This window comes from Pleurodeles waltl, chromosome 10 (genome assembly GCF_031143425.1).
Source record: "Pleurodeles waltl isolate 20211129_DDA chromosome 10, aPleWal1.hap1.20221129, whole genome shotgun sequence".
Taxonomy (NCBI): Eukaryota; Metazoa; Chordata; class Amphibia; order Caudata; family Salamandridae; genus Pleurodeles; species Pleurodeles waltl.
In genome coordinates this window covers 256,846,209-256,859,103 of record NC_090449.1, presented here as the reverse complement: position 1 = coordinate 256,859,103, position 12,895 = coordinate 256,846,209, and the positions used below count along the sequence as shown (strand labels likewise).

The 12,895-nt window shown below is 44.1% G+C and overlaps 1 protein-coding gene across 1 annotated transcript in view; it reads left to right on the top strand.

Moving 5' to 3' along the window:
* Positions 1-5,961: 5,961 nt before the first annotated feature.
* LOC138261431 (nmrA-like family domain-containing protein 1) overlaps positions 5,962-12,895 on the top strand; it is a 38,174-nt gene continuing 31,240 nt past the window's right edge. The window contains exons 1-3 of the mRNA XM_069210375.1: positions 5,962-6,131; positions 12,017-12,255; positions 12,519-12,768. Of these exons, the coding sequence (XP_069066476.1) occupies positions 6,095-6,131; positions 12,017-12,255; positions 12,519-12,768 (526 nt within the window). The 5' untranslated portion in view covers positions 5,962-6,094. The remainder of the gene's footprint in view (positions 6,132-12,016; positions 12,256-12,518; positions 12,769-12,895) is intronic.

Genomic DNA, 12,895 nt, shown 5'->3' with positions numbered 1-12,895 from the left:
TTGGTATAGGGATATAGGAGTACAATATTAGTATTAGTATATGAAGGCATGAGTTCATTTGAGCGGCGGACATGCGATTATTAATGTAGATTTTCCTAGTAAATGTATGAAGGAAAGTCTTAATATTATTAAAGACATGGAGGTGAGTATTATGCTTTCTCTTTTCTTTATTTTTAAACAGCAGCTGCAGTCAAAACTACAAAATCCATAGGGCAAATGACAGTAGCCAATGGGAAATGATTAGTAGTCCATGAAACACACCAATGGCCATCGAGCTGCCCAATAATACGTATCTTGACTGGGAACAGCCCTCTTTTCTTGCACAAGCTTAATAAGTAACGAATAAAGGAAAAATGGTACAACAAATACATATAGCCATTAGAACGGATAACATCTCCTGAAGAATCCCCAAGGGTCCAGCAACATAGTCCGGAAGAGTCTGTGGTTGTGGGAATTGATAATTCCAGGAAGAAGGACAGGACGGAATCCCAGCTGGTGAAGAAAAGAAGTGATCCTTAGGCAGAAGTCTGTTGAGTCGTTGAGGAAGCTGGAAGGGAGGGAATAAACAACATCGTGAGAATTGTAGAGTTGGGATAATACCCGCCTCCGTGTCTTTAATAAAATTAAGACTTTCCTTCATAAATTTACTATGAAAATCTACTGTTTATGACTAGACCGGATGCTCCTATTATGATGTTTTAAAGCGAATCAACAACATTTAATGAAGCATGGTGAATTGGTTTACAACAAAACACTTTAAAAACATTGTCATTAGACCAATCAGTCGATCTGAGAATGTCCTCAAGGCGAGATCCGGCACAAAAGGCTTTAGAAGCCATAGCTCCTCTGGCTGAGTGGGCACCAAAAATTGAGGTATCAATCCCAGCAACGGACATAACCCAACTGACCCAACGGGCCAAAGTGGGATAGTAAACAGGATTGAAAGGTTTTCTAAAGGATATAAGGAGTTGGGAAGAAGAAGAATTCCTCAAATCAGCTGTCTGGTGTTCATAGGCTTTCAAACACTGGCCCACACATAACTTGGGGTGATCAGGGAAGAAAGGGTAAAAAACTGATGAAAGGTTAGTTTTGGTACGTCTATAAACATTAAAAAGAACACCTGTTGGAGTAAACTGACGAGCTGTAATATCCGGCGCTCTAACATCGGATAAACATTTAAAAGAAACGAGACATAGCAGCATGGTAAGTTTGGCGGACAATTGTTTTAATGAAAGCATTGAATTATCAGGCCAAGAAATAAAAAGATTTAATACGGTATTCACATCCCATAAAGAAGTGTATTTGGGTTTAGGAGGATTAGAAAACTTTCCTCCCTTTAACAAACGGCAGAGCAATGGATGTTCTCCAACCGGTTTTCCATTAATGAAAGAATGGTTAAATGAAATCGCTGATCTCTACAAATTTATAGTACGAAAGGACTTACCTTTGCTGGCTTCCGCCACCAAAAAATTAACAATCAAAATTACATCTGTTGTAAAGGGATCAACGTGTTTTCCCACACACCAGCTATGCCAGAGCGACCAAGCTGATCTAAATGCATTTTTTGTTCCTGGAGCCCAGGCCAGATTGAGGAAGTTTGAAGCTTCTGACGAAATAGGAAGGAAAGATTGGGGTTCCCTGATATTTTCCAGGCCAAAAGAGAGAGTAGGTTCTGAAGTATTAGACAGTGGGGGTGGCTGAGGGTTATGGTCAAGACATCTGGAAAGGAGGGAATTAAGAGAGGAGCATCTATTGAAAGTTCCAGGAGGGTGGGAAACCATACCTGGGAATGCTAGAAAGGAGCTATGAGAACTAATGTTGCATGTTGACATCTGACTTGAGCCAGCAATCTGGAGATCATGATTAACGGAAGGAAGGCATAGTTGAGGGAAGAAGGCCAATCTTGAGAAAAAGCATTGAAGTCTAGCGCTAGAGGATCTGGGCGCCAGCTAAAGAATTGAGGGAGCTGTGTATTGAGACCTGATGCACAAAGATCTATGTAGAAAGGACCCTACTTGTGATGTAGAGTTTTGAATACTTCGGGATGGAGCTTCCAATCGCTGGAGTCTCGGAAATGGCGAGAATGCCAATCTGCTACGGAATTGAGACTGCCCGGAAGGTATTCTGCTTGCTCTGAGATCTTGTTTTGAAGACAAAACTCCCCAAACCCTTTCGCCAATTCCGCTAAAGGCTTGGACTTTGTGCCTCCTAGGTGGTTGATGTAACGAACTGCTGAAATGTTGTCCATTCTGAGAAGAACCAAACAACAAACCCTGTCTCTTGCCAGGCTTTTGATTGGAAAGGAGCCGGCAAGCATCTCTAAACAGTTGATGTGCAACCTTGACTCCTCTAAAGACCATGTGCCTCCAGTCGAGATTGGACCACAATGGGCTCCCCAACCCAGCAGGCTTGCATCTGATTCTAACACAAGATCTGGGGCTGATGCAAAGATAGTCCTGCTGTTCCAGGCATCTAAATGGTCTATCCACCACTGGAGTTCCAAACTGGAATCTTGGTCTAAAACGATGGTATCGGAATAAGCAAGACCTCTTTGGAGATGACAAATTTTTAATCTCTGAAGAGCCCGATAATGTAGAGGCCCTGGAAAGATGGCTTGAATTGAAGATGAAAGGAGGCCTACAATCCTTGCCAGAGATCTGAGGGAAAGGAGAGAACAGCGAAGGATCAGAAGGATTTCTGATTTGATGGATTTTATTTTCGCTGACGGAAGAAGAAGGGTAGCAGAGACAGAATCTACCAAAAAACCTAGAAACTCGACTCTTTGAGCTGGGTCTAGAAAATACTTCTCGTAATTGATAACAAAACCTAGATCTGAAAGAAGGGTGCAAGTGAGATGAACATGAGATAGAAGAGCCATGCGGTTCTGGTTCATGATGAGAATGTTGTCCAAGTAAATAATCAACCTGATTCCCCTGGCTCTGAGAAAAGCCACCACTGGTTTCATTAGCTTTGTAAAGCACCATGGGGCTGACGACAGACCGAAGGGTAGGGAAATGAAGTGGAAAGTTAGGTGAAGCCATTGAAACTGAAGACATTTCTGAGAATCTGGGTGCATGGGGACTGAGAGGTATGCATCCTGCAGATCGAGACGTACCATCCAGTTGCCCTGGAGCAAAGAATCTCTGAGATTGAGGATAGTTTCCATCTTGAAATGGCGACCTACAACAAATTGATTGAACTGTTTTAAATTGATAACAGGACACATCTTTTTGTTTTTCTTTTGGACCAGAAAAACTGAGCTGACGAAACCTGAGGGATCTAGGGAACAAGGGGCGATTGCTTGTTTGAGTAACAGTGATTGAATTTCCACGGAGATCAATTCCGTCATTTGAGTGGAAAAGTGTGGAGGATGTGGGAATGATTCTTGAAAAGGTTTTGAGTAGAGTTCGATAAGATAATCTTGAACGGTATTTAACACCCAAGGATCTGCTGTTAGATCTCGCCATTTTGGAGGGTACAGAGCAATACGCCTCCTCACAACAGGAGAACAAGATATTTGACTTATCAGGTTGAGAAGAGAATCTGGTGTTGCGATTGCCTCTGTTTCTGAACACCCTGTTTATTTGGGGGTAAAATGGTGGCCTGTACTCCTGGTAACTGTTGATGGTGTAGTATCCACGGGAACCTTGATTGGAGTAGCCACGGCCGTCAAAGTGGTTCCTGTCTCTGCCGGCCCTGGAAAAAACCCGAGATGAGAACATTTTCCTCAAGGATTGCTGAGCTTTGTCCAAGAATGCGAAAGTAGCAATGTATTTGCTCAGCTCCTTTATCAACGAGTCACCAAAAAGAAGACCCTCAGCCTTGGTACCTGGATCTGAACCTGCAAGGTTGACTAACTTGGGGTCCAGTTTAAGCAGGAGACCTTTCCTCCGTTCATAAGTTATTCCCGCGTTGGCGTTACCGAGGAGACATAAAGTGCGCTGAGCCCACAGCAACAATTCCATAGGATCAACTGTGGCGTGTTCCAAACGGGCAGATTTAGCTATGTCGAATATACGGGACAAGGGACCGACAACATCCAAGAGTTTATCTTGGCAGTTAGACCAAGCTTTGTCCACACCCTTACGAGGGTCTTTCCCAAATTTTTTAAAGAACGTAATTAGAGGAGAGTCAATAGTGGGAGTAACGGTAATTTTAGAGGGTAAAGCGGGACGTGGGCATTCAGACTTCAATTTTGCACATACTTGCTTATCTAAGGGGGTACGTAACCTAGAGGTAACGTAATCCGCCACATGATCAGCAGGTAACCACTCAGTAGAGTGTGGGTGCTGAATATCATTGGGGTCAAACACTGGAATCCCCTCCGCATCCATTATTTTGCATGATCCAAGGAGCTCTTGGTTCTCACGTTTAGATTTCTTGGGAGGAGGTGGGGAGAAAACATCTCCATTGTCCTTATTGGAATAATCCGAATCTGACTGACAATCATGCAATTCATCATCTGTGTCAAGAATTTTTCTAATAATAATCGGGGAGGACACATGTTTAGATTTCTTAAGACATTTTTTAGAGGGTCTGGATAAGTTTAACCCCTCCTTTGATGGAGGCCTTTGAGAAGCCACGTCCTCTGTCCTGTGTGAGGAAACCTCACTTCCCAATAGCATCGTTTTTAACTCTTTTGAAGTACTAGGACGCTTTCTGCTATCCCCCGCGGATTGGGCCATCATGGTTTTAGAAACCAACTTGACTACAGAATTTTCTAAGTTTTTAGATAATTTGGCCCAAGAAGCTGAGACAGCTTGCTCAACCGAAAAATTAATAAAATCATTTAAATTGTCTTTAAGGACTTCTTCCTCCTCCTTCTGGACAAGCTGAGAAAAAGGGGAGCTGTCCATGGTAGAAAAAATGCAGTATTTAATAATAAAAACAAAAAACAGGAAGGAAGGGGTTAACTTTCCTCACAGGAAAGGCTAGGCCCCGCCTAGGGGCGTGTACCCATTGATTTGAGGAAAGCCAAGGCTTGTACTATGAAAGAGCACACTCGGCTGCCTGAGGGTTGAAGGATAGACGCGCTAAATGCCGGCTGAGCAGAAATACCAACACCAACAGCTGTAAGGCAGCCAGACGCTTAGACGTTTCCCATCAACTGCCGGTGAAAAATGGCCACCGCACGCTGAGGGGAAAACGTTGAAAACGTTTAGAACCATGGAACGGGGAGCGCGCGATGCGGAGCGCAAGGTTATAAATGCGGCTACAAGCTGACTTCAAAGAAAATAAACGCGTGCGAGCAAAACGCGTATTAGCAATGAAAACACATCATGCAGAGCACATATAAGACGTTAAGGAGTAGAAACAGAGGCTGTTCTCAGTCAAGATATGTATTATTGGGTCAGCTTGATGGCCCTAGGTGTGTTTCATGGACTACTAATCGTTTCCCATTGGCTACTGTCGTTTGCCTTATGGGTTTTGTAGTTTGACTGCAGCTGCTGTTTAAAAATAAAGAAAAGAGAAAGCATAGTAGGAGCCTCCGGTCTTGTCATAAAATTAGACTGAATAAAATAATGATGTGGGATGGAGGGATAGCGGAGGGAAGACTCTCGAAGTGTTAGTTGGAAGTCACGCAGAATGAAATCTCAATGTTTTTCAATTTAGTGTGGAGACATCCTGCAGTCACATGGGCGCAGAACATCGATTTCCCCAAACATCTCAGTTGCCGCAAACTGGTCTACGCAGGAGGTTCGGGGTATGGAAGAGGCCTACAGTGAGCACTGAAAACATAGCAGCACTGAAAACAGCTGACCCTCCCTTTGTTCCAAACTTCCCTAACAAGATATATCATAAAAAGCTTTCACGAGCAAATGCAAATTCTGCGGAACTACGGCGAGTGACACAATCGGTTACTCTGACATACACACCACTGTCCAATTAACAAGAAGCCTGAGTGACGTCAAGAAGTAGTCCCGCCCTCACGGTACATTAATAGCTGCTGAAGCGCGCAGTGCGCGTGCGCCGTTTGCGGGAGCGCGCGAGTGGCTGCAGGCGAAGACATCGGGCGCAGGTCATCCGCCCACCGCTGTAAGTCAGAGCGACACTCCTGGCCGGCTGACTGCGAGCATCTGCCTATTCTTCCAGCATGTCCAAGCGTGTCATTGTTGTGTTTGGAGCCACAGGTGAGAAAAAAAAAAGTTAAAAAAGGGATGTGGACTCACGTCAGATTACCCAAAAAAGCATTTCTAGACACGCACGTTCTTTTTTTTGCTAATATACGTTTGAGCAACTAAGTTCCAGCATGCACATCACTGCTCTAAAAAAAAGCCCGGAGCGGACGGCGATGGTGATGATGTTATGCGTGGTATATAACCCCAGCCGTCCGAGCGTCACATATTTATTTAAATATGAATACTTGCTAGAAAAGTATAGTTTTCATTTATTAACCACTCCAAATCTCTGCATTATCTAGTCAGACTTCAGCTTGCGACAGTGTGGAAAAGATGGCGGTAACGAGTTTGGTGTTCCAAGTGTAGTTTGTTTATTTACTTTTTTTTTTCAGTTTTATGTAATGAGAACTTGACTCGAAGGTATCGGAGCGCTTTACCTCAGCACCAGTAACTTTTTTGTTTTAAGAAGCGTAGAGTTTGTTTATTGCACATAATCACAGGGTGTTGAGTCGACGTCGAGACTTGAACCTTGTTGTCCTTCTCCTTCCAGCTTCCTAAGTTGAATCCTACCACTTCTACATTCCACCGCTGGCCTCATATTGCTACATTTCACTTGCATCCACTCTCATACACCCCATCACCGAGCTCCACACCAGTCTGTTTTCTTTACCGAGATATAACTGTTTCTGATTCGTTGCCTCCAGCTCCCGCTCTTAGCACACGTTTCCAGTTTTTCGAGAAATGTCACTCAGACTTTCGATGTTTACCATAAACCAGGGACTGCTTATTCCTCGATAAATTCGCCGTTTTATAGGTGGTAGTTTTATTTTGGACAGGCAGGAACAGCACATTTAATTATCTCAGCCTCTCTCGCCATTTCAATATACAAAATATAAACAAAATTGTCAGTACAAAACTATACAATTATTTTTTTCCTTGTGGGGTTACCATGAAACTCATAACTAAGCTGTTCAAGGATTTCAAAGGTTTGGAGGTTCACAGTGCGTTATTGAAACACACCAGGATGGTATGTAAATGTTTTTCTTGTGGTGCTTGATAACGTATTTAATTTAGGGTTTCTGATTGGTGGAATTGCGACTGCACATATATGGCAGTCCTAGAGACCTAGGGACGGTTGTTGGTTGGAATAGAATTCAGTTGTTACTTAAACTGTTTGTGAGGCGAGGGCCGAATGGTCCAAAATTGGCGCAAGAGTGTTGGTGGATAAAAGCATGGAAATAAGCTCGGCCATGCTAAGCGTGCAGTGGGGTGCAGGGCGTGGCCGAAGGGCAAAAACATTTTCACCCAGAATACACTTGGCACAGCTGTTTAGCCCGTTGTCTTAAAATCTGCATGAAGGTTGTGACCCGAAACCTGCCCTCGGGGCCTAGCTAATGTCGGTGCCCTTGTGCTGGAAGTAGGGAACTTGGGTTTGCCCTGCACTCTGTGCCAGAAAGGCATGCCTAAAGCCATATCTAGGAGACTGGCGTGGTCTATGTCCAGAACCAGCTGGGTATGGCTGAGGTCTATGTCCAGCAAGCTCCGTGACAAAGGTGCAGGCATATTAAAGGTACATGGTGAGGAAAATCATACAAAAGCTTCAAAAATACTCGAAAAATATTTTATTCGGGAATTATGATTGTTTAACCCCTTAGCTGCTGGGCCGTTCTAACCCCCCCCCCCCCCCCCCCCCCCCTGTGCTGAGCCCTTTTTTGGCTATTTAGGGTAGTTCGCGCTTAGGCCTTCATAACTTTGTGTCCACATAAGCTATCAACGCCAAAGTTGCGTCCTTTTTTTTTTCCAACATCCTAGGGATTCTAATGGGACCCAGAGTTTGTGGTTTCCCCTGGAGGAGACCAATAAATTAGCCAAAATACAGTGAAAATTTCTTTTTTTCCCAAAAAAATGGGGGGAAAAAGGGCTGCCGACGAAGGCTTGTGGTTTTTTTCCCCTGAAAATGGCATCAACAAAGGGTTTCTGGTGCTAAAATCACCATCTTCCCACCTTTCAGGAACGGGCAGACTTGAATCAGAAAACAACATTTTTCAACACAAATTTAGCATTTTACTGGGACATACCCCATTTTTGGTGCTTTCAGCCTCCTTCCAGTTAGTGACAGGAATGGATGTGAAACCAATGCTGGATCCCGGAAAGCTAAACATTTCTGAAAACAAGAAAAAATTCTGAATTCAGCAAGGGGTCATTTGTGTAGATCCTACAGAAAATAACAGCTGAAATAAAAAAATATTGAAATTGAGCTGAAAACAACAGCCATTTTTCTTTGTTTTACTCTAACTTTTTCCTGCGATTTCAGATTTTTGAAAGCAATATACCGTTATGTCTGCTGGACTCTTCTGGTTGTGGGGATATAAAGGGCTTGTAGGTTCATCAAGAACACTAGGTACCCAGAGCCAATAAATGAGCTGCACCCTGCAGTTGGTTTTCATTCTATACTGGGTATACAGCAATTCATTTGCTGAAATATGAAGAGTGAAAAATAGGTATCAAGAAAACCTTTGCATTTCCAAAATGGGCTCGGGATAAGGTTTTGAGGAGCAGTGGTTATTTGCACATCTCTGAATTCTGGGGTGCCCATACTAGCATGTGAATTGCAGGGCATTTCTCAAATAGACATCTTTTTTTACACAATCTCTTATATTTGGAAGGAAAAAATGTAGAGAAAGATAAGGGGCAATAACACTTGTTTTGCTATTCTATGTTCCACCAAGTCTCCCAATAAAAATGATACGTCACTTGTGTGGGTAGGCCTAGCGCCAGCGACGGGAAATGCCCCAAAACACAACGTGGACACATCCCATTTTTTGACAGAAAACAGAGCTGTTTTTTTGCAAAGTGCCTACCTGTGGATTTTGGCCTCTAGCTCAGCCGGCACCTAGGGAAACCTAGCAAACCAGCGCATTTTTGAAAACTAGAAACCCCGGGGAATCCAAGATGGGGTGACTTGTGGGGCTCTGACCAGGTTCTGTTACCCAGAATCCTTTGCAAATATCAAAATTTGGCCAAAAAAACACTTCCCTCATTTCGGTGACAGAAAGTTCTGGAATCAGAGAGGAGCCACAAATTTCCTTCCACCCAGCATTCCCCCAAGTCTCCCGATAAAAATGGTACCTCACTTGTGTGGGTAGGCCTTGTGCCCGCGACAGGAATAGATCACACAACGGTCAATGTTGGTCCTTACATGAGGCAGCTGTTGACCCTGGGGTGATCCATTCCTGACGCAGGCACTAGGTGTAGGCACTCAAGTGGGGTAGTGTGTTTATCAGGACAGGTGAGGACTCACTGGGTGGTTAGAATTTTGTGGATCCCAGCATATTCCTGTAGTTTGTGTGACAAAAATGCGAGAAAAATAGAGTTTTTATTCAACATTTCAGCTTTGCAGGGTAATCTGGGTAAGAAAACTTTGGGGAATCCACACAAGTCACACCTCTGTAGACTCCCCCCGAATGTCTAGTTTCCAGAAATGTTTGGGTTTAGTGTGCTTCTCTATATGGCTGCTGAACCCAGGACCAAAAACACTGGTGCCTGCCTTACAAAACCAGTTTTACGATTTGGGCGGTGGAATTTGGGGCTGAACTAAATTGGGGAGCTCCCAAGAGTCATTCAGTCTCTCTGTGTCTCTCTCTGTGTCTCTCTCTGTGTCTCTCTCTGTGTCTCTCTCTGTGTCTCTCTCTGTGTCTCTCTCTGTGTCTCTCTCTGTGTCTCTCTCTGTGTCTCTCTCTGTGTCTCTCTCTGTGTCTCTCTCTGTGTGTCTCTCTGTGTGTCTCATGTTTCTCTCTCTCTGATCCTATGTCAGAGCTGTCCTCTATAACCCGAGTGACGGCAGCAGTCATCCATCAAGATACCATCTCTGCTATTGGCTAAACTGTTGCTCTAAAACACTAGCCTACGTAGACAGTCACAAAATCGATGGTGTGTGTGAGATACGTGCAACAGTAGAGGCCACCTTACCTGCGCTTCTTCCTTCAATCAGCATGTTCTTTCAAGACACTCAAAAAACACCTTGTCACATACCATTCGTCACAGTCTTTTAGCACCTCCTGCGCCCAGTCCAACAATCATTATTGGTGCTCCCACTCCCTCCTCCTCGGATTCCCTCATTACCACCCAGCAAAAGTGCCCCTCATCTCTCCATAGCCGCCTTCCACCCCGCACATACATTTAATTTAGTATTATAGAGCAGGTAATGGCTGACTTTACTAATGTACTCAGCTATTTACATAAAATACAGATTTGCTCTTTGCAGTAGGCATATAAACCTTCTGCGCTTCTTTATGGCACTAAAACTGCCACTAGACAAGTCTGACCCTTTTGTATCAGAAACATAATCACAATACTTACTTGACTTTTTTTATTGCTGCCTAAAAGCTACAGTTGAAAAGCGTCAGTTGAAGTATGTGCATTGCTTTGAAGACGCAAGCTGCAACTGCAAGACAACTGGTGGCAAATCTCTCTCTATCTATCTATCTATCATCACTTTTATATGTGGGTCTGTTTTTCCTGGGGGCCGATCGCAGCCCCCAGGGAAACCACACACGTATTGACAAAAGTGATTATATAGAGATAGATAGAGAGAGAGAGATATATAGAGAGAGATATAGATCTATCTACATTGGGGGGGCCAAAATGGCCCCCAGGGAAACCCTAAACAACTTAAAAAAAAAAAAAAAAATTGCCCCCACAGGGGGTCACCCTGCCCACGGGCTACCCCCTGTCCATTTATTTTCTTTTTGTTTAAAAAAAAAAAAAAAAAATGCCCCTGGGGGGCTGCCCGTTTTCCGAGGGGGCCGATCCCCCAAGTGAAATCCCTGGCGTCTAGTGGAGTCGGGGGCCAAGAAACACTTTCAGGAAGGCCTCGTAAGTAAGGGGAGACTCTCCCCTTTCTTACGAGGCCTTCCCGAATGTGGGGAAGGCAGTTTGTGGCCGTTTTCCCCAATGGAGCAGGAAGCGGCCGCAAGGCTGCTTCTTGCTCCGATGGGGAAATCAACATTGTAACGTCAGTGCAAAGGGGCAGGTGGGGGGCGGGGGGAGACACGGAAGAGCTTCCATGTCTCCCAGGGACAAAAAAAAATCATCGGGTGCGACGCCACTGGTCGTGACCCGCACCAGGGAGGTAGTCTGGGCGCCGGCGGTGAATATCAGTCAATGTAATTACACTTTTTTTTTTTTTTTTTTTTTTTTTTTTTTTTTACAAAAATAGCCTGAAATAACTTTGTATCCAATCGTGAATATGCTTAAATGTGTAAGTTTTGGTGAAGAGTGTAACTGATTTCCACACCTTAGACCTCGATTCAGTGCTCATGATCCCAAACTGCCATCACCGTTGACATATCACATCTTTTTGGTATCACAATAACTGCAAATATATATATATACTTTTTTGAAGCAGGTACTGTATGCGTCTAATTTTAAAGAATGTACTGCTAGTAATTTTTTTTTTTTTTTTTTTTTTTTTTTTTTTTTGTTTAAGCAGTATTTTTTTCCGCATACTAGCATAACAATTGAATGGCAATTTCATCAGTGATCCTCTGAGACCTCTTGGGTGCGATCAAGAACAGTGCATTATTAAAGTTAAGGCAACAGCGCTCAATAGGGTGTGTGAGGGTAACTGTAAATACTAGATTGGATCTCTCCATCTTAAAAGGACTTGGGTCACCCTGATGAGCTGGTACTCAGTCAAAAAAGTGGTAGAATACCTTTTGTGATTTGGAGTTTAAGATAAGTAGGTATTATCCTCTTCCCTTCCCAGACAATTTTCTGGGTAAGAGAGAAAACATCTTTGGCCAGGTCCTGCACTCATACCCTACAAAACTGTGTGGTTGTATATTGAGACTTTAATCCTCCATTCTAAATGTTCTTCTCTTTGGATTTTTCACTAGGGGCCCAAGGTGGCTCAGTTGCCAGGGCTCTCCTCAATGATGGCACCTTTGCTGTGAGGGCTGTGACACGAGACCCCAATAAGAGTTCATCTCAGGAACTGAAGAAACTTGGTGCTGAGCTCTTCAAGGGAGACCTGGACCACATTGAGACCTTAAAGCCTGCCCTGACTGGTGCCTATGGAGCCTTCATTGTTACCAACTACTGGGAGTATGGCAGTAAAGAGAAGGAGGTTGCACAGGTGAGTCATGACACTCTTATCAGGGGTGAGTCCAAGGAGCTGCCCACTCATCAAGAGTACCCGCTCTCCCCTAGCTCCACCCCACCGTTCCTTGCGATGGGCTGGACAGGATGCGCTGTACTGAGCAGGTAATGTTTAATATTGGATTGATGTCTGATATTGTGACCAGCCTTGAATCGTACGTGGTGGGAGCTCGCATTATCAACATCTGTGTTTCGGCTGTCTTTGCTAAATCCACCCTGGTTTTGGTGTGTTTATTACAGGGTAAGGCTCTGGCTGATCTATCTAAGGACATGGGCTTACAACACGTGGTGTTCAGTGGTCTGGAGAATGTGAAGAAGCTGACTGGAGGCAAGCTGGAGGTACTTCACTTTGACGCCAAGGGTGAGGTGGAAGAGTATTTCAGAGACATCCGTGTCCCTATGACCAGCATCCGAATGCCTTGTTACTTTGACAACTTTCTTAACTTCTTCCGACCTCAGAAGGCCCCAGATGGCGATGGCTACTTGCTTGGTAAGTAATGGAGTATGGTTGTTTTAATTCAAGCTGTGATTGGCTGCTTGTAGGGCAGGGGTTGGGCTTGCTTCTTGGATACTGTGTCCTAAACAGATTGCATCAAAAATGAAAGCACACGTCGGCA